Source organism: Ctenopharyngodon idella, chromosome 12 (genome assembly GCF_019924925.1).
Source record: "Ctenopharyngodon idella isolate HZGC_01 chromosome 12, HZGC01, whole genome shotgun sequence".
In the NCBI taxonomy this organism is placed as follows: Eukaryota; Metazoa; Chordata; class Actinopteri; order Cypriniformes; family Xenocyprididae; genus Ctenopharyngodon; species Ctenopharyngodon idella.
In genome coordinates, this window is record NC_067231.1 from 22,960,452 (window position 1) to 22,981,704 (window position 21,253).

The 21,253-nt window shown below is 37.0% G+C and overlaps 1 protein-coding gene across 1 annotated transcript in view; it reads left to right on the plus strand.

The window, feature by feature from the left end:
• Window positions 1-1,146: 1,146 nt before the first annotated feature.
• The window catches only part of si:ch73-127m5.1 (neurotrypsin), a 38,903-nt gene continuing 18,796 nt past the window's right edge, over window positions 1,147-21,253 (plus strand). The window contains exons 1-6 of the mRNA XM_051915614.1: window positions 1,147-1,533; window positions 5,519-5,561; window positions 14,673-14,915; window positions 16,236-16,374; window positions 17,664-17,842; window positions 20,725-20,872. Coding sequence (XP_051771574.1) covers window positions 1,474-1,533; window positions 5,519-5,561; window positions 14,673-14,915; window positions 16,236-16,374; window positions 17,664-17,842; window positions 20,725-20,872 — 812 coding nt within the window. The 5' untranslated portion in view covers window positions 1,147-1,473. The remainder of the gene's footprint in view (window positions 1,534-5,518; window positions 5,562-14,672; window positions 14,916-16,235; window positions 16,375-17,663; window positions 17,843-20,724; window positions 20,873-21,253) is intronic.

The window sequence follows — 21,253 nt, forward strand, 5'->3', positions numbered from 1 at the left end:
AAGAAGTTACACTTAAAGAATGCATCTGGACATTTCTGAACGGTTAGTGGATGAATTTATATAGTTGCTGTGGAGTTGATTCACCTCATCGACTAGCATGTGTCATCATGTTAAACTTTTGTGCAAATCTAGTGTTGAACTGACCCTCGTTTGTGAAGCAGTCTGGTGTAAAATGACGGTATGGCAACAATACACTACTACAACAACTCTTCCTCTTCTCTAAAGCAGCCCAAAATGACCTCACCCCCCTGGTTTATGTACATTTTAGGGTTAGTGATGTCACTAACCCTGGAAAAAGCTTGTTTTAGTCCCTACCAGCCGTTTGTTGTAGTCCTTAAACAGAGAATTCTTTAAAAGAAAATGTCTTCCTTTGCATTGAACTATGAGCGTCGTAACAGATGTTGTGCAGACGTTGTTTATGCCCTAACAGCAATATTACACACTAACTAAAGTTAAAAAAGTGAAATCATAATCAACCACACCTTTAAAGATGCTGTAAATTGAGTGTTATTTTTAACACATAAAATGTCCCTAGTACCTGATAGGACCTATGTGTTCTGAGAAATCACACATTCTTAGGCTCTGTGAACAGCAAAACAGTATTTTTTTTCCATCAAAATGACATATGTGCTATAGGCCTTTTCTAAGTTTTTAATCCAAGTTGTTATTCTCTCTACAAAGTTTAATATCCAGCCTTGGTCTCAATGAAACATGGCATTCATTAGAGATTTTGTAGTTCGAATTCGTAACAATTCGTTTGAATCGATTCAATTCGATCGGACCTTTTTAATAAATCGATCCGATTCACAAACACAATCGATTCTAAAGTTCAAAATTGTATAAAAAAATCAGTGAATAATTACTTACTTTCTGTTCTTCACAACAACGCTGTTGTGTGGATATAATAACCACTGAGTTTTACACATTGTGAACTACTACAATACTATTGGTCTATATTTTGTGGAGAAATTGAATAGCATAACTAAACAAAAATGTATTTATTTATAGTTGTAGGTTTTATTTCACACATTATTATAATATTATTATTATTAGAGTTATAGAGCGCTATTTCCATTTCGGCACATATGTCACAAATGGCTTTCACTTGTTCTTTATTAATTATTATTATTATTTCTGTGTTGCCAGGTTTGCACTAAGGCAGCAGTGACGCCCAGTTTTGTTGGCTGCGGGGTGCGTGAGCGCTTGGAGACGTAGCGCTGCGCGTGGGTCGCTACGAGAGGTGTGTGCGCGTCCGTGACACTATACTCCACAACACCGATTAGACATCACATATCAACCTACGGCGGGTCACGGAGCATCGCATCACTCACCCTGGAAACCAACGCTATTAAACGGCATCCTCGCAGTTGTGACAGTCAAACCGTTTGAACAGCGCTCATTCGCGAATACACCCTGCTCCGGAGGTAGCTTCTAATACCGGACAATGAAACTGACCCATAGCCGCAGATAGGGATGGATCCAAGAGTGTGGAGGATGCTCGCCCTGCTTGGTGTGTTTGCAGTCTTGCTGGAGGTAGGATGCGCCTTAGGGCTATTCAAATACAACTAAATGGCTTTATTGCATTTGCTACAACCATGTGTGCTTTTACCTGTTCTTATTTGTATCGCTTTGAGCCGGTAACATTAATGCAGCATGATTTCAAAGTGCACCTTTTTTGGTCAAATCTAGTTCAGCATCTAATATCTGTCATTGTGCAATATAACACTCACATGCTGTTTAATGGATTCAAGCAAAGCCACCTCCCTCTAATAGAGGATCTGACATGCTGTAGAGAGGAAATGTCGCTTAAGCGATACACACATGGAGAATTAATTCAGTTTTCATTTGAGATCTTTATTTTTGTGTGTGTCTTCTTTATCATATTTAAATGCATAAAAACCAGTGCTTGCAAACCACAATGATTCCATGGCAAAAATACAACACATTGACCCATATTCTGCTGTAAGACTAATGAGTTTGATGAGTGTGCTAGAACAAAATTATTGACCCACACACATAATGGTATTTCAGGGGATGTGGAGAAGAATTCGCTATCAAAATTTCTGAAAAGAATGGTTGATTTTATTGGGTATACTAGAGCATATCTGCACATAGGAGTCTCAAAACTCAGCTCAGCACAGAAGACAAAGAAACATCCATTTGTGAAAGATTGGACAGAAATGCTTTGAACAAGATTTAAGTCTCTTTTTTTTGTACTAATATCTGCTAAAGCATTTCTAAATGGTTCGTTTTTTAGCATAACATAAAGAAATAGGCATCAGCGTGATTCATCAGCTAGATAACTGTACATCTCCATCTCATTTCACATTCACTACAGAGCTGGAGTATCTTAACATCTGTTTGGGCGGTGAAACAACAGCACTATGGGAAGGAATTAATGAGTAATATGACTGCCGTGCTCCATTAGAGACTTTATGCACCTCTTGATTATGAAAATTTTACAGCACCAACAAATCTGTTGAAAGGCTTTGCTCCTGAGATTGTGTAATAACACCGGATTGATTTTATATATCTGCATGCATTTTAAAATGTTCAATTGCAATTAGACTCCTGAGATACAGAGCAGCAGCACCGGATATGTGCTATAGGCTAGACATCGAGGTTGTTGTGTGCCTTCCTCTGTTTGCAGCTGTCAGTATAAGACACACCTGGTCATATGTTCATTCATCTGTGCTATACTCCATTACCACAGTCTGTTTCTTGTATAGGTGTCATTTGAGATGCAAAAGCCAATAGGATGTAAAAAAACAAAGATGCTGCTTTAAATCAAGGGCTTTTTGATGTGTATTTTGCTATTTCAGGGAAAGGAACATAATCAAGGACAGCGTCAGTCTGGACTCAGTTGCTGCTGTGGAATGAGAATGACAGATGCAATTATGGCCGTAACTGACCGGAGAGTGTTGATATGAGCATAAATATCAGGGTGCATAACTGGAGCTTGTTATCTATAATGCAATTATCCCTGCTGGTGGTGCTAAACCCCCAGATCAGTTTATTGGTTATAAATTAATGAAGTAAATCAATACCATGTTTTCATCTGAAGATGTGTTTGATAAAATAACCGTGCAGTGCAGCATAGAAGCAAAAGGGTTTCAAAGGAATAGTTTCTTTCAAAATTGAGAATATTGTTATTATTTACTCACCCTCATGTCTTTCTATACCTGTATGGAACACAAAAGAAGTTTAACAGAATGACTGATCTGCTCTTTTCCATGCAACGAAAGGGCTGTCAAGCTCCAAAAGCATCATAAAAGTGATCCATATGACTCATGCTGTATATTGTATGCATCTTCTGAAGCCATTTGTTAGCTTTGTGTTTGGAATTTAAGTGACTGAAAATCTTGCGTTGAAAGTATTGCTTGAACACCATCAACATTCACTGTCGTTGTATGGGGAAAAAAAGCACCTTGGGCTTTATGCTATAAATAACTCCTTTTGCGTTCCACAGATAAAAGAAAATCATACTAGTTTTGAAAGACATGAGGGTGGGTAAATGATGACAGAATTGTTATTTATAGATGAACTATTCTATTATATATTTTTGAAGACCTGGTAAACCTACAAGAAGTTTAAATATTCTTAAGGGTCAGTGATGAATGCTAGGTCAAATGTAGGATTACAAGCTGCATGGTTTCTAATGCTCTGCGAGAAATCAGTTGGGAGAACAGAGTCCAATTGGTTCTGGAAAACTCAACCCTTTATAGCTGTTTTCCTGCTTCACTGAAATCTCTCATTGCATTTCAAGTCACAGAAGCAGCTTTAGTTCTTTCTTGCTGCCACAATGACACTCTATCAGCAACCCACAGATTTCTAGGGTGTACTCAACCTTGACAGGTGCCCAAATTTTAGCTGAATGGTTTGAAAACCCAGTGCCAGATTTCATCACCATATGAGTAGCTTGATTTTCAACTGAATATTGAGAAGTTAATATATTAAAGGGATAGTTCACCCGAAAATGAAAATTCTATCATTAATTACTCACCCTCATGTTGTTCCAAACCTGTAAGACTTCCGTTCATATTCGGAACACAAATAAAGATATTTTTAATAAAATCAGAGCGATTTCTGTCCCTCCATTGACAGCTACACAACTACCACTTTGACGCTTCAAAACGTTCATAAAGAGATCATAAAAATAATCCATATGAATTGAGCGGTTTAATCCAATTTTTCTGAACTCATTGGTTCTTGTGGAAGCTAAAACGTGCTGCGTAACACACGAGAATAAACCTCATTGGTTCTCACGCATCAAGCAAGCATGCTTGAGCTTCCGTTTTCCATATCTGATGTGTATGTTCATGAATGTTTATAGGCCTATGTGAATAAAAGCCTAAATTCAATCTGTTCAGCATATAAAGCAATCGTGTCTCTTAAAAAAATTTGGACTAAACCACTTGGATACACATGTGGATTAGTTTTACGATCTCTTTGTGAACTTTTTGAAGCGTTAAAGTGGTAGTTGCGTAGCTGTCTATGGAGGGATAGAAATTGCTCAGATTTCATTAAAAATATCTTCATTTGTGTTTCGAAGATGAACGAAAGTCTTACGGGTTTGTAACGACATGAGGGTGATTAAGTAATGACAGAATTTTTATTTTTGGGTGAACCCTTTAAAGCGTATTGTTGTAGCATTGTTTGCAGAGTCATCCAAAGTCTTTGTGGAACTGTTAGTAGAAAATAGGGCTATAGGCAATTGAGTATTCACCAAGATTTTAATGTGCATTTTATTTGACTATTAGGTTTCCTAAAGAGTGTATCATCAGACTAGTTTCATGATTCTTCTTGGTCTCGTGACTATGAATATGAGATTAATTAAGAGCGTTAAGATGGGTTTTTTTTTGCATTTCTGATTTGTTGTTCGATTAATTTCCTTGAATCCTGTCAAACTGTTCATTTTTTTTGTGAATCAATTAAAAAAAATGGTGGCATTATTTTTCAAATGTTACAATAATTCAAATTAAATGTACATTTTGCTGTTTATCGCTGTGTTATATGGATCAAAAAATATAAATGAATATGATTAAATAGCAGTTTTGTGTTTAGTGAAAAACATGCTTTGTTATTTTTAAGAAGATTTTTACTTTGTATTAAAGCCACTTAAATATAGTGTGGAAAGGCAATTTTTCCCCATTTACCCATTTTTTTCACACCACAGTCCTCTCTTCCATTGTAAGACAGCAGTTACCTTTAAATATTAAGATGATAACTCATCTCCTAATTGCTCTTCAGTCACAGTGCAGTACAAGAAAATGCAGAAATAAAATGTCAGTTAAAATATTAACAGATATTATCTTCGTTCCCTGTCAGGAGTGACTCTCACAGCATCCTCTGAGCCAGGCAGAAACGGAATGTACCGCTGTTCAAATGTGTGTCACGTCTAAGAAGATAAAACTTCACTTTTCCAGAAAAACAGACACTTTAGTGTTCCGAACAAATCAATTCATAATTCTGTCAGCTTTCTGCATTTGAACTCAGTTTCATTTTTTCCTCCCTGCAGGTGAATGGTGATGACAGCTACCTGAATGCAGTGCAGAATACAGGTGAGCCAATATGTGTCCTCTCTGTTTTAGACCCCATTTACACCTGCTATTAACATTCATTTCAGAAGATCCAATACATGTAAAGAGATTCCAAAACGTTTTGTTATGATCACTCAAACCACATTCAGAGGTGGTCAAAAATGCATGTGACCCAACTTCATTTGTCGTGTAAATGCTAATTAGTCCAAATGTGTCCCAGACAACATATTCATCACCACTGTGCTAAGAGATTTAAACTTTGTTTCTGACTCAAAAAAAATAAATAAATAAATCAGAAAAGCCTAAATTGACTGTTGTATGCAATGACAGATAGTTTGATTTGCATAAATGCTAAATGAAATAAATATAGATCATATAAAGCATCATGAGTTCATTTAGTACAGGTATAGTATTAAAATAACTGTGTATTTTGCTCAAAATGTTATTTGCGACAAGAATTAATTTCAAGTGTATTTGAGAATATGGTGTGCAAACATTGCTGCACTTCATCAACATGCAGTACCATACTGAAACAGTACGTGATTTGTTTGTGATGTCATTTGTCATGAAATCAGAGACCATCCATTCAAAAACACAAGTAGTCACACATTTGAGGTGCATGTAAAAACCAGGGCTAAATAGTAATGTGTATCTTCTGGAAACTCGTAATTGGATCACCCTAAACGGATGTTAATTCCAGGTGTAAACGGTATTGAATTCTCCATGAAATTTCATTTATTTTTTGCAAAAGAACATATTTATTGAAGAGATTGCAGCCATAAGCATGATTTGCTCCTTGTTTGATGGTTCAGGTGGTATTAGCGGAGAAACATCCTCATTCTAGAGAGCGTTTGATTGCACAAAAATCTGCGTAGTGCAAGATGAGTCATCAATATTTTCGGTTGATTTTCCCAGAAGCGAAAGACTATAAATTTTAAATGTGAATATCTGCTTAAAGTTACGCTTCTATCATATTTGAAGAGTACACTAGCATATACTGTAGATGGCTTCAAAGTACTAAAAGCCACAGAACACAATTTTCATTTCATGGTCTATAAAGAAGGCGCTCTCTCACTTTCATCTTTAATGCATTTACAGATGTATGAACAATTAAAAACAAATGCTTGTTTAGAGTTACATTCCACTATATCTCATTCTCTCAGTTCTGGCTGTGTTAGTAATGAGCCGATGAAGATGGATTTGCGATGGGTTGTCTTATATTAATAATTCATCAATTCCTCTAGAGCTCCAAAATGTGACATTTACACCACATCACTGTGCGCTGGTCACTGGATATCGCCAGTGTGGATGCTTAATAAGGGCATCCACCCTGTGATGGTGTCCCATCTTTCTGAGCTGTGTCAGATTTTCTCCCTCATCTCGCCCTCATATACTTTGACAGCGTGAAATTCCCCAGTACCAATCCCGAAGTGCTAATGACTGTCAGTGCTTTGATGTCACTGCATCAAGACAGATAAACAGCCCGCCCTGGACTAGCCAATCAGACGGCTTTATGGTGCCGGGAAAACGGAAAGGGCTTAGATTGAGCGATTTGGTTTTCTTTTCTCATTTAAAACATAAATCGTGCCCGAAGCATCCCTTATACATCAAAAGAAATGGGTCAGCTTATGATTTTATAGTTCTCTTGAAAGTTGCATGGTTAGATTGATTCCTATAGATCTAGGTAGCATGCCACAGTGGACCACAAATAAAAAAAAATGTTATATCCTTTGAAACAATGTGCAAAGTCTTTGTTGTCTTGCACTGAAGCTTTGTACATGAAACAGTTGCCATAAGAGAACTCATTTTTGGTTTATTTTGCAAATAAAAAGAAAATCCAATGCTAAATGCCCTGAATTCCCTGATGTTCTTATGTTGTTTCCTGTCACCCATTGGTGCCCCACCATGCATCTGCTCCCACATTCGCTTAACACGCCAAAGCACGTTATGTGAACCGTATCAAATATTCATTGTGGTGGGGAAATGGATTATTTGGGGATGGAGAATGAGCTCTCCTATGGCGCAGAGAGAGCGTGTGTGTCCAAGTACGCCATACGGATGCTTTGCGTAAATGACTTGATTTCTGCTGCCATTCGTTCTGCCAGTGTGCTTCCATTAGCTTGGAGCGGCACAGAGGGTGTCAGTGGCTGAAGGTGAATGAATTCCAGCCAAAGAGCTCTAATACAATGCTCTGGATTATTTATTTGTCTTATTTTGTTTTTTCTTATTATTTTTAATGATTGTTTTGCTTATTTTTTGCACCCACTGTTAACTGCATATTGTCTAGAAGTTCTATTATATCTAAGCTATTTTATCTGATTGTTCCTATTTGATTGCCCGTATTTGCTTTTAAAGTATTTTTATTTTTTTTTGTTGTGCAACAAAATTGAAATTCTTCGTGTTTGTTGGCTCTGTTTATATCGCCCAAGCTTTGATTGAATTACTTATGTCCTCCAATTTTGATAGTTGACTCATAAGGTAATTTTTTAAATAATTCTTTTTGGAATACAACATCAAAACCTCACAGAAAAGACTCTCTCAGCTTCTCTCCCTCTTCTGTGCTTCTGTGCCAGTCTTTGCTTTCTCAAACAGCTTTGATGTTTCATCCCCCACCTTATGTGTCAGATCCTCGTGTGTTTGCTTCAGAATGGAGAAGAATGTCAGTATAAGATGATTTCACAAGAGTTTTTGTTTCTTGTTTTCAAAGAGCGGGATGTGTTCATTTATCAGATCCATGGTAGAGCATGCATCCTACATGCATCTCTCTCTCTCTGTTTCCCCGTAGCGTCCCCTCCCCCGACCTATTCCATGTCGTAGGAGTCATTAACACCTGGGGATCAGCCATTTTTTTCTTGCACTGTAATGGAATTGGATCGAAATGTCTGAGCCTGTGTTGAATAAGCATGGCCAACTCTTGGTGTTGGTCCTGATGCCAGACGCCTGTTTTACACTCTTTTATTACCTGACCTTCCCTGTCATTCCTGTTAAAATCTCTCTGCTTCTTTTTATCATCATATGTATTATTCCATCACACAGAAGATGTCTATCTCCTCTGTTCTCTTTTATAAAAGGATCCAAACGTCAGTCTAATGTATCAGTCTTAAAGACATAGTTCACACTGCGCTTAACCCCGGGCTATCGTCGTTCTAAACACTGCATTTAACCCCGGGTAAAGGAACGTTTCACACTTGTAATTTAGAAGCGGAGTTAGCACCGGGGTTATGACACCTTGCTACGGAGCAGGTTGGCACTTTTGCGGTGTTTACCCCGCATTGCAGTGCCAAATTGTACAGTGTGAAACGATGCGGTGTTAGGGGCCGTTCACCCATCGCGTCTAAAAACTTTCTCCTTCTTTCCAAAGCGCTTGCGCTCCCGTGGCGTCTGTCGTTGCTATGCAATCACGAACTGCGCTCTCCACGAGGACGAGGAAGTTTCAGCAAAGGATAAATTGATTTCTAGCCCTTGCATTAGCTTTACTACTAGATATATTTATGGAGATGAGATATAAAAACCACCCTGTACAGCAATGTACAACCACCCTGTACAGCTTTCGATGTTTTGTTACAGAAAGGCCGAAGCTGATCGGTTGGTTCTTGTCACATGACCCGCGGTGCGTTTGCGGCTTTCTGAAAAGTTGAAAATTTTTCATCTCGATGCGACTGGAAAACGCACTGCATACGAGTCACTTCCATTATGAGCGCACCTGCCGCACGGCTACATTTGAAATAACGAATTTGAGCGCGCAAAAGACGCGATATGTGAACAGCCCCTCAGAATGTTACAGCCAGACGCTTAGCAACAGACAACCAATCACATACTCATATTTGCCTGCTCTGGACAGTCACAGAAACACTGCGCATTGTCTATAAACAGTAAATTCAGCGTTTGAGAGGAAAAATGTCAAATGCAGACAGAAAACACAACAATTTGAGTGAAGAAGAGACCTTACATAGTCCTTACATGTCCATTCAGTATGAACTCAATAGTACAGTCGGCAATATGAAGATGCACAATGCTAGAGCTATGTAAACAGGTCGCGCGTTGCGTTTATCCAATCAATGACACTGACACCGCAAATATGCAAATAAGAATGTTAACCCAGGGTTTAGGAATGTACAATGTGGAACGTCAGCTTATGAATACCCAGGATTAATTGTTAACCCCTGGTAAATTATGAGTAGTGTGAAACGTGAAGCAAGATAACCCAGGATTCCGTTTATCCAGGGTTTAGAATGACCCAGGGTTAGCTATTTCAAGTGTGAAAAGCCCTCAAGAATGGAAATTCTATCATTATTTACTTACCCTTATGTCATTCCAGTTGTGTGGAACACAATATTTTTTTTTTTTTTTAAAGAATCTTCCATATAATGTCAGTTTATCATGACCAGGGGCTGTAAAATTCCAAAAAGCATAATAAATGCACCATAAATTCTAAAAGCAATATCAAATATAGCACCTATTGTGCAGGATGGATGTTGGTTACATCAAATGTCAATGATAATTTAGTCTTTCTTAATGTCATGACATCAAAACTGCACCATAAGTTTGTTTCAAGAGCTGCAAGGTGAAGATAATCTGTGAATTATGAATAAAGTCTTTTATTACGGTCCATATTCTGTTTACTATATAAAAATTGCTGGGGTGAGTTGTTCCTAGGGTGTTGATGTGCGGTTGCCAAGATGGCAAACAATCCACACCATGCTTCTATGATATTCTGTTCCATAGATTAGACTCAAATTCCTCCTTCAGTATTCACTACCATTAAAAAGTACTAAGAAGTCAGTAAGATTTGTTTTTGAAAGAAATTACTTTTATTCAGTAAGGGGGCATTCAATTAATCAAACGTAGCAGTAAAGACATGTATAATATTATAAAAGATTTCTATTTCAAATAAATGCTTAATTTTCCATTCATCACAAAAATATTAAGCAGCAATGTTGATAATAATAAGAAATGTTTCTTGCAAATCAGCATATCAGAATAATTTTTTGAAGGATCATGTGACACTGAAGACTGGCGTAATGATGCTGAAAATTCAGCTTTGCCATCACAGGAATAAATTACATTTAAAATATATTTAAAATAGACAACTGGTCTTTTAAATTGTAATATTATTTCAAAATATTACTGTTTTTACTGTACTTTTGATCAAATACACGCGGCCTTTCAAAAACATTAAAAAAATCTCACAGATCCCAAACCTTTGAACAGTAAGTCTGTTTTTAGAGCGTAAACACTTTATTAGCTTTATCCTCAAAACAAGATAGTTACTTTGCCAATGGTGTAAGATAACCTTAATTAAAGAAATATTCTCTTAAAGCAAGTCCTACTATCTGACACAATTTTGCTTCTCAAGTAAATTAATCTTGTTTAAGGATGTTTAGATTTTTTTATTGTAAAGCAAGACAAAATACTAATTAAGATGAAAATGAATGTAAAAAGCAATCAAAAGCTTTTTATTCTGTGACACTCTCTACAGATGAAATATTTTTCGGTTGGTTCCAGACACTTTATCGACAGCATTATGGCGTTTCCTGCCCACACATCTTTATGCATCCAATTAAGCAGAAACGCAGTCAACGATTTCCCTGAGGTTGGCACAACTCTTTCTGAGAGCGTTCTCTGTCATCCTGTTTTAATATGTCTAATTCAGCTCTGCCCTGATTGCAGTGAGTCTGTCTGAGCTTGCAGATGGAGACATTAATCTACTGCTGCTCTTTACACACACACACACACACACACACACACACACACACACACACGGTTCCTCTGTAATATATGTTTTTCTGATATCACTTGAATACAGACAGCCTGGCTCAGAAAGTGCAGTCGCATGAGTATACAGACAAAGAAGACTGCAGACGTGCCATTCGTGACTGTGATTAACAGCCTGTTCTTCCCACTGCCAGTGATGTGTTTTCAAAAGCAAATGGAAGGTGGAGGAGCCTTCATATCTACAGAGCTTTCTAGTGACAGGCTGGGAATGACATTCTGCTGAGTCATGTAGTGCTGGATTCTGGGACTTAAGGAATTGTGGGTTAACAGAGGATTATGGGAAGTGAAAGATCACAGCCTCTCCATCCTTCTCTGACTGTCTTTGGGTCCAGCTCACAACAAAGTTCCTCAAAAACTGCAGACAAACATGGAAAATCTGCTGACATCTCTTGGAGGCTTTTTTGTGCAATGTCTGCAGCATTTCACAGTCCATATGGACCTCACCATCTAAACTCTCCATGAATTCTTCCCATAGTTCTGCTCTCCTCCCCACCATGTGTTCAGTTATCCGGCGAGAGAAGCAAAGTTGTGTTCAAACTGTTCGAAAGTTTAGAACAGCACCACTAATAATCTTTCCTATACACATTATCTAGCCATTCACAGTGTGTGTGATGTTGTTGTGTGCGAAATGCATTTTGATCCTGATTTTCAAGCACTACAACACTAAAATTGAGTTAACATAATCGGGTTTGAGTTCTGGAAGAAGACCAGCTATGATTTTCCATCCAGCTAGCTATGATCCAGCCATAATCGTGTGAGAACTTCTGTTTACTTCAGTCATTTTTCCAATCATTTCTTCTTTTCTTTGTTTTTTCCTTCTAAGGTTTTTTTCCTCATATTGTTCCAAATCAACTCTTTGTAAAGCTGCTTTGGAACAATGTGCATTGTGAAAAGAATAGTTGTATAAAAAATAATTGAATTAAATTTTTTTGCATTCACTTGCTTTCTGTTTGTTGTGTTGCATTGGGTAGCCCCACCCACAGTGAAATCTCATTGGTCCAAAATCCTGGTCTATATTAAACATCAAATACACTCTTGATTGTGTCACATCTTGCAGAATTTTTTCTTTCAGTTTGGACAGACAAATTACTTGTCACTGGAAGCTTGTCAGTTCGTACCTGCTGGGATACATTGTAAGTGACAGTATAATTGCTAGGCATGGCAGATGTCTATCCATGAATAAAGCTTTGTGATAATTTCAGATTCATTGACTTCTGCATTGGTTCCTTATACTTTGTCAAAATGGATCTTGTAGCTCGATTTTACTCCAGAAATATCACATTTAGATGGCATATGATGTGAAGAGTCACATTTTGAGGTTGTCAACAATGCATGTGACATTTATAGTGTAAATGCTAATCCATATGACTGATGCATCCATCAACGAACCATCTTCTCGGACTGCCTACTCATCTGTCAATCAAACACTGCTTTGAAACAAGGTTTTGTTATTAAAAGAAAATAACCATCTAATCTAAAAAATTTAGGAAAGTAACACATGTGACAATGACATAGTGATTGATATGCGTGTAGTCTTAAAGCTGGGCCTTAGAAACCACAACCACCTGTTTTCCTTAACATTATGTGCAAGTTTACAATAATTGTGCCTTTAAATCCAGTACGGGTGGTGTAGCTCTTGCTCAAGTAGGGCAGGTCAGTGAGAGTTCGGCTCCCTGCCGCTTTATTGGCTGCTCATCTTGGCTTCTCAGCACCTGCTTAGAGCACAGCCTTGTCTAATCCCTCGTCCTTTATGCTGGGAAAGGAGGCTGTATAAGGGATCCAGATGCCCAACTTCTCCCTCTTTTCAGTCTCCAGCCCAGGGGCTGAGGATTCAGTGCTTATGGCTTGGAGGCCAAGGTGGGTGTTCTGGAGAGATAAACAAAAGTGTCGCTGTTAAATATAAAATATGGGCAGAAAAGCCATATTGAAAGGCCACATGTGCAGAGCTCTACACATTGGCAAATTATACAACAGGGATTAATATTTTGGACTCTAATGACAGAAGGGGATTTTGCTGGATAGCGAGCACTCTTGGAACTAAACCTGAAACATTTATTTACTTATTTTTTTGCATGCAGACCAATAGTTACTTCTTCAAAACTTAGAAAACTCACAATAAATCGCTGACATAATTTTTTGATTAATTTTTGACTCTTTACATCTTTACAGCCTATATTTTTCATGAGTCATGTTTCAAAGAAAATTACATTTCTTTGTGTGCTTTTCAAAAAAAAAAAAAATTCATCATTTCAACTTTAAATACAAGGTATGTCAATATATTCTGTGCCATGCTGCCTATTAGCACAGGAAATATTTTTGAGTCTGTTTGTAAAAAAAAAAAAAAAAATACCTGTATTAATGTGCATTAAGAAATTTCCAGTGAAAGTCCGTAATGCAACTGTTGTACTATTGCCCCATAGACTTCTAATATAAGTACAGAACATACTTTGTGTTTCTTTTCAATAACTGAGTAAGGTTTTTACATGTACACTAAGGTGTACATGTAAAAAATAAAATAAATATTTTCTATTTTTAGTTGATTTTTTTTCCCCCTATTTCTCCTGCTATGATGTTTGACAGACACATATGTCTGTCAAATTATGATTTTTTTATGACATATGATTTTTGTTTGTTTGTTGTTGTCTGAACAGTAAAATACACATGAAATGCAAAGTTATAAGGTTTGAAATCTGATTAAAAATATATATTGGAATATGGAATTTTCAGAATGTTAAGTAATTTTTTTTTTCATTAAAAGTTCAATATTGTCTGGAGCCATGTCCAAAGATGCTCATTTTGCTCACTTCTTCCTAAAATAAGGGTAAAATAATTATCTTTTATTCATATTAATATTTATGCGTATTAATAATGGATAATAATAATAATGATAATGTATTTAATATTAATAATAATACATTGTTAATATTTTATCTTTTTAAATATTCCTAAAATATGTAACATTCACTAAATTGTGAGTAGTGAATGAGTGAACAAGGCAGTGGTTTTGAATACAAATTCTGTGCGTCATTCGTCGAATTGACAATGTTCTCTTGTGTTAAGCATCACAGCAAGATGTCATGATGGACTTAAGCAGAGACTAAATTTCCATTTTTCTGACCTTTCTTTCAACACTGACAGCTGCTCTCGAGTTTTGAATGAGAAATTCTCTTGGTATCATGCTCATATTATGTACAGTAGATACACCGGATATTGACTACTCTCTGAACAAACAGATCAGATTTCATCACTTGCAAAATGGACAGTCAGCCTTGAAGATGGGATTTGAAAACTAAATCGGATTTGTCTACAGTATAAAATCCTTTTTCTCTTTTTTTTTTTTTTTTTTTTTCTCTCCAGTTCCTCTATCCTGCTCTGAGGGCTTCACTGAGCTGGGCTATTACAACGGCACCGTTTCTCAGACCGACTCAGGTTCACCCTGTCTGAAGTGGACTGAATTCCCAGATTATGTGCAGCAGTATCCGGGCAGGGGTCTGGGAGAGCACAATTTTTGTCGAAATCCTGACCGTGAGTCCAACCCATGGTGCTTTTTCAGACAGAGCTCAGGGGCCATTGGTTGGGCCTACTGCGATTGCCACCAAGGTGCGTATTACTGTACAGTGTTTTCAATTAAAGCTCTGCTTTGTGAGTTTATAATATTCCTTAAGGAGGTGTTCCACTAGCCAATTCAAAACAACCTATTTTTGCTTTTTCTAAAATCTTCTGTTGGAGATCTGTCATGCTCACGGATTACTGTAAATACAATATTAAGAACAATCTTCGATTTCCTGTCATAGATTGCAATAATGTGTTTTGGCAAATCGATTTGAAATTTGCCATAATAGCAACAGAAATACCAGCAATTCAGAGTACTTTTACCCCATGAATCCCTCTGGATTTTGCTGTGGAATATTCATCGCTGTTTTATTTTATTCATTTTAGAATCCCAGAAAAACACAATCAGTGTTTGCAATATGTGGTTTTGCGTCTGCTGAGGAAAAAGTTTGTGTCAGATCCATTAACTCTTCAGGGAGTTTAGTTCCCTGCGGAGAGAAACATGGGTGCTTATGACTGAAAATCAGCTAGTGGGACGTCAGCCTTTGATGTTAGAAACTTCTAACATTCTTCAGCTGATAAATATGTGTTTTTAGTACCTCTTTGTGTACTGTTGTCTTACTTCCCTTTCTGTCTCTCTTGGAAGACTGTTGTGTTTTGCATCGACTGTATATTTAGAAATCAATGGTTGACATTCTTGACTTGACAATATTCTGTATGTATCTCAGGAAAATTAGATATGGTAAAAAACATCATTGCGTTCTGTGTGCAGTGGAGACAAATGGCGGCTGTGACTTTGCCAAGTACGATGTGTTCCTGGATCAACATTCTGTTCCTGTTATCAAGCAATCACATATTACTGTTAGGTTTAGGGCTGGGATTAGATGCATAAATACGTTGATAAGAACAAAATTCTTTTTTATAATTCGCCTCTGATTTTAGGAGTTTATGACGGATCTGAAATAACTATTGGCACCACTAATACTCTGAATGTCTCTGTAAAGAAGCTAAGCTGTTAATTTCCACGTCCAAATTCAGTTCTTTAAAAGATAAAATGCTATTTTGGGCAGTTTAATAAAGAAAAAAAATGAATTTAAATCTTAAAAGTTTTGTTATCCTCCCTGTAAGGAATAAAATGGCCTTGATTGTTTTTCAGTAAGATTTTATAACTTACTGTTAATTCTTATTAAATTCTACAAAATAGTCAGGAATGAGAATACTGGTTTTAAATAGGTTTATTTATAGGTTTACAGACTTTTCCTAGAACAATTTCCTAGAAACCACCCAGAACAATTTCAATATGCTAAAAATTAGTTTTGCGTGGGTTTCGTTCAGAATCTTTCTATTCTTATTTCCTTACCTGTTCAGGAGCGGTCAGGTTAGCGGGAGGTTCGTCCTCAAAGAGTGGCCGACTGGAGGTCTACCTGAATGGCCAGTGGGGGTCAGTTTGTGACACACATTGGACAGACCGTGATGCCAGTGTGGTTTGCCGACAGCTTGGACTGGGGTATGGGAATTTATGTTTCCTTCTAATAAGGTCTGTCAATTTTAATACATGTAGAATTCAGAAACCCTTGTTATTAGCGACACCGGTGGTCATTACGTGAACTGCAGCCAGCAACTTTTGCTCGTGCTCGCAGTCGTACACAAGTGACTGAACGTGATTCAGTGCGCTGATATACTCATGGTGAAGTTCTTTTTTGTTCTTTGCTGTTGGAAGTTGGAAATACCTTTGCAACGATATACTGTTAACGAACATCCAGAGGCCGTCCATGCTACTGAGAGTGGCATTTACATGAATTTAATGTATGCTGCACGCTTTCCTCAGTAACTAAATAAACATACAACATAAATTACAGCTGTGAGAAAACAGCAGTTAAGAAAGCATCGGATCATAGCGATGTGGATATGTTATTTGCACAAGCACTGCAATTCACCGGCATCATGTCGACAGATGAGGTAATTAAAATTACACTGTTATGATTGTTTGAATATAAAGTATGTTTGAGACTATAGACTATATTGATCTGGCTATATGAGACTATACTTTGAATTAATACCTTTTCTTTGCATGACACATTGACATTATAGTACAGAATAGCTCTTTCCGCATTATCCTCCTGAACATTGTATAAGCATTCATTTCTTGTGTCATTGAACGATAGAGCGGCTCTCGGGAGTGTGCGTAAACGTCACAACTTTTGGATTTTGTCAGAGAAACTGACTCTTTCACTAAAAAATAAGTCTACAGGCCTTCATAAACAACCTACTGTAGGAAGTCGGGGAAGGTCTCATTTTTTAAGTTTCGTTACAAGCTGTTCACACATTGGCAATACAAAAAGCGATGAATACATGAAAATTCTTACATGTAGCCCCTTTAATTTAGTACAGTTAATTAAAGATAATATGAAAATTGACTGCCACAGTATGGTATTATCTTTGAATAATATACTAATTGTTTTTTCTCAACAAATGTGTGATTATTTGCAGTTAATTTGATTAATTAGTCATGTAATTAATTTAATACATTTCTACTTTATTTGACAATCTGTGACTATCAGATCTGATTTTCCATATAATAATGGATCTGTGCTCCTCATTGTGTGGATACTTATTTCCAAATTTAAATGATTCATTAAAATGTACATGTGTCTTTGTCATTACTATATCTATTTTTGATTTAGCCTTTATAAAACGAGCTAAAAGTGGGTGGAAAGCCTTATGTCACTGAACAGTGGAGGAGATAATTTGGTACTTCTTTCTTTCTCTCTTCATAATTCCTTTTGTTTGTTGTAGTGAGATTGGCACAGCTCTTCAGCATTCATATTTTGGCCCCGGTTCCGGGCTTTTTCACTACGCCCGCCTTGGCTGCCGTGGTGATGAGAAATCCCTGCTGGAGTGCAGAAGCAGGAAGTTTGTTACTAGTGACTGTAACCATGGAAACGAGGCTGGAGTTGTGTGCGCACCACCTGAAGGTCAGTGTGCTTTCTGTGAGAGTGAAGCTAATGACCTTTTAAGTGACAAGTGCTGTAAACACCCCTGCATCTAGATGCCCTCGCAAAACCTTAGAGCTGCCATGAGACAGAAAAAGTGTTTAAATACCTCACAAAGATCATCAGGGTTACTCAAAGTCTGGTTCTGAGAATTCAGTTTCTGCCTCCATGTCTGCTCTGTAAGTGTACAAAGAAGATTGCTCCCATTATAATCAACAAAGTGGTCTGCAATTGCTTATAATGTGAGCATCATTTTTTTTCTTCATGTTGTGTCGTGCTTCACCTCGTTGCTTGCTTCCAGTGCAGACCGGGTGTAAAGTTTGCTAATTAAATTACATTCAGTTGCAGATTAATTCACAGAAGTTTTTTCACTACTTTTTTAATAATCTTGACATAAAACATCAGCATATCCAAATACTATCATCTCTGGTTGATGAAATTCTATAAACTACTCCCCTGACATGTTCACTTGTTAAATATTTAGACTTTTATTATGCTTTCAGCTGCCGATAAGAGTGAACTATTCTCAGCTATTCTTCCAATTTTACCACTTTAATTCTCATTCCAACGATTTTGCCCTAAAAACAGCACTGAAAATGTGAAAAAAAGTCTTTGACACTGATTTTTGTTGAATATTGTGATATAAATATGAGGTTGGTCTGAAACATTGTTCTAATTGTTGGTTAATGCACATTTCACACTACAGTCCCCCCTGTAGTCAATAATTGTATCCCTTAAAACTCATCTTTGATCACCAAAATGACATTTAAAAAAAAATTCCTGTAAAAAATTTTATGTATTCATGCCTTAAAATAGCTTGAATGTAACTCTACACCCTTGCTTCATTTAATATACACGGATCTATGAATATGCTAATTAGCCCCGCCTCCACTCACTCGCACGAGCTCAAAGATCCACTCGGTCAACTTACTGAGGTAAGTTGACCGAGTGGTATCGCTTTTTACAACGTCGGACACGTAACGTTTATTAATATGATTAACCTTTTGCTTGACTATGTTATCAAACAGCTAATAATGTGTTGCTAATGTTACACAAACCATGTTCCCGTTCGTGAGTCAGACTGCTGTCTTCTAAAAATCAGTATCCTTAGAAATGCTTTGAACATCTTAGAATGTCAGTGGAGAAAGGCATATTCATCATAACATCGTAATATACATCATACACCCGCTATATTGCTAAATCTACCCGATTTTTCATATCAACAGAAAAATATACCTGGATAACCTGGCTTCTCAAGACTCCCCTGCTTCAGAGCGGTCATAGTTAATGATATGCTAAAGCCTGCTGGCACGTTGACGTGATTGGTTACAATGTTGTTTGTGACGTCAGAAACACTAGCGATTTCAACCACGTTTTTGAAACTGTTTTTAGATCACTGCAGTTTTAAAGAGAAAATACTTTGCAATGGTGTTGACTAATGAATTTGCACATGGTTTGTCTTAAAGCATATTAAAAACACCACATAGAGATATAACAACATTAAAGACTTGATTTGTACCACAGGGGGACTTTAATATAAAAACAAATGAAAAATTACTATATTCACTGGCCACCCTGCATTTTCTAAAAGTGGCCCTCGAGCAACATCATTTGAGTATCTCTGATCTACATGAATACTAAGACAAAAACAGCAGGGTGTGTGATGGAACATCATGAGGACGATTATGTTATCTTTGAATTCCCGTTATTGCAGCTTCTCTGTCCATTCATATTGACTTACTAAATCGGCGCTCTCTGAAATTAGAATTTTTAATGAAACATTTCAGTGGGGGCTTATACTTTCTTTGATGGAATCAAAAGATCCATACTGTCTTTTGTAGAAAGGAACAAAAGGGAGGAAAAAACAGGAAAATAGGTTGGAAAGCAAATTAATGGCGTCTGAACTGATTGCCTGCTGAGAGCTTTATTGAAGACACAGTCTGAGGACACACGGACAGATGTGCACTGTGCTGGGTTACCAGGGCAGCAAAGGATGTGTTTTAGCCCTTGAATGGGAAAAAATGGCTGCGTATAATGTTTTCCTGATATGAATTATTATTATTATATCTGAAATATTAGTGGCAACTGCGGATATATCTAATTGCAGTGGTTCTGGTTTTGGTTCGGGACTCAGATTTTACATTGGACATCAACTGATGACCCAACACTTTTCCAACTGTTTATTTTACAGAATTATTATGATAAAATAATAAAACTGCATAAGTCCCAACACTACGCAAATGCAAATGGATCGGTACATTTTTTATGTTTTTGAAAGAAATGTCTTATGCTTACCTAAGCTGCATTTATTTGATCAAAAATACAGTAAAACATTATTATATTATATTATATTTTAAAGTATAATTAATTCCTGTGATGTCAAAGCTGAATTTTCAGCATCATTACGCCATCATTATTATTTGTAATAGAAATCTTTTGTATCATTATAAATGTCCTTACTGTCACTTTTGATCTGTTAAATGCACCCTTGCTTAATAAAAGTTTTAATTTCTATAAAAAACAAATCTTACTAAACCAAAACTTTAATACATACATAAATAAAGTATTTATATCAACAGCAGATTTCTCCATGAAACAGTATTTAATGTAATCTTGGTTATTTTCCTTTACTTTTTTTTTTACCTAAAAGTTCAGACTATATTTTGCATTATTATGGTTAGTCGTATTTAGCATATTTTTTTCACTGCCTTCTGCGACCTTATTAGAAAAGACCTGCAACCTTCCAGTTAAGAAGTGCTGGGTTATTGCACAGAGAGAGTATTGCATGCAGAACATTCTGAGTGTCACTACATATATTGATGTGTTTGTGGCTTTGGGTCATGATTCTTGGTTTGCTCACTCAGGTAATGGACCGCCGTTGCGGTTGGTTGGTGGGGAGGAGGACTTTGAGGGACGAGTTGAGGTCTTCCATGATGGGCGCTGGGGGACCATTTGCGATGATCAGTGGGATGACATGGATGCTGAGGTGGTCTGCAGGCAGCTCGGACTGGGGTGAGTCCAATGCACAACTAATACATGAAATACTTACCATATACTCCCCGTCATTAATATACAGTCGGGGAATCACAGAGACAGAAACTAACTACTGACAGACTTGGAAGAGAGGTGCTGCAACGATGAAAAATATGTGAAAAATATTGTGTTTTTTCAACATTCAAGCATGAAAACCTATTCTATTAGTCCCCAAAAACAAAATCAACACTATAAAAGGGCATAATATGGCCTCTTTAAAGAGTCAGTAGTACATTCTTCTTCACAACACCCAAAACTTAGGAGCTCTTGTGAGGTATTTTCATCCCTGCATGCTCTTATCTCGATGAGAGAAAGATTGAATTATTTATTTTGCGCTGTTGTATTTTTTGCTCTCTTACA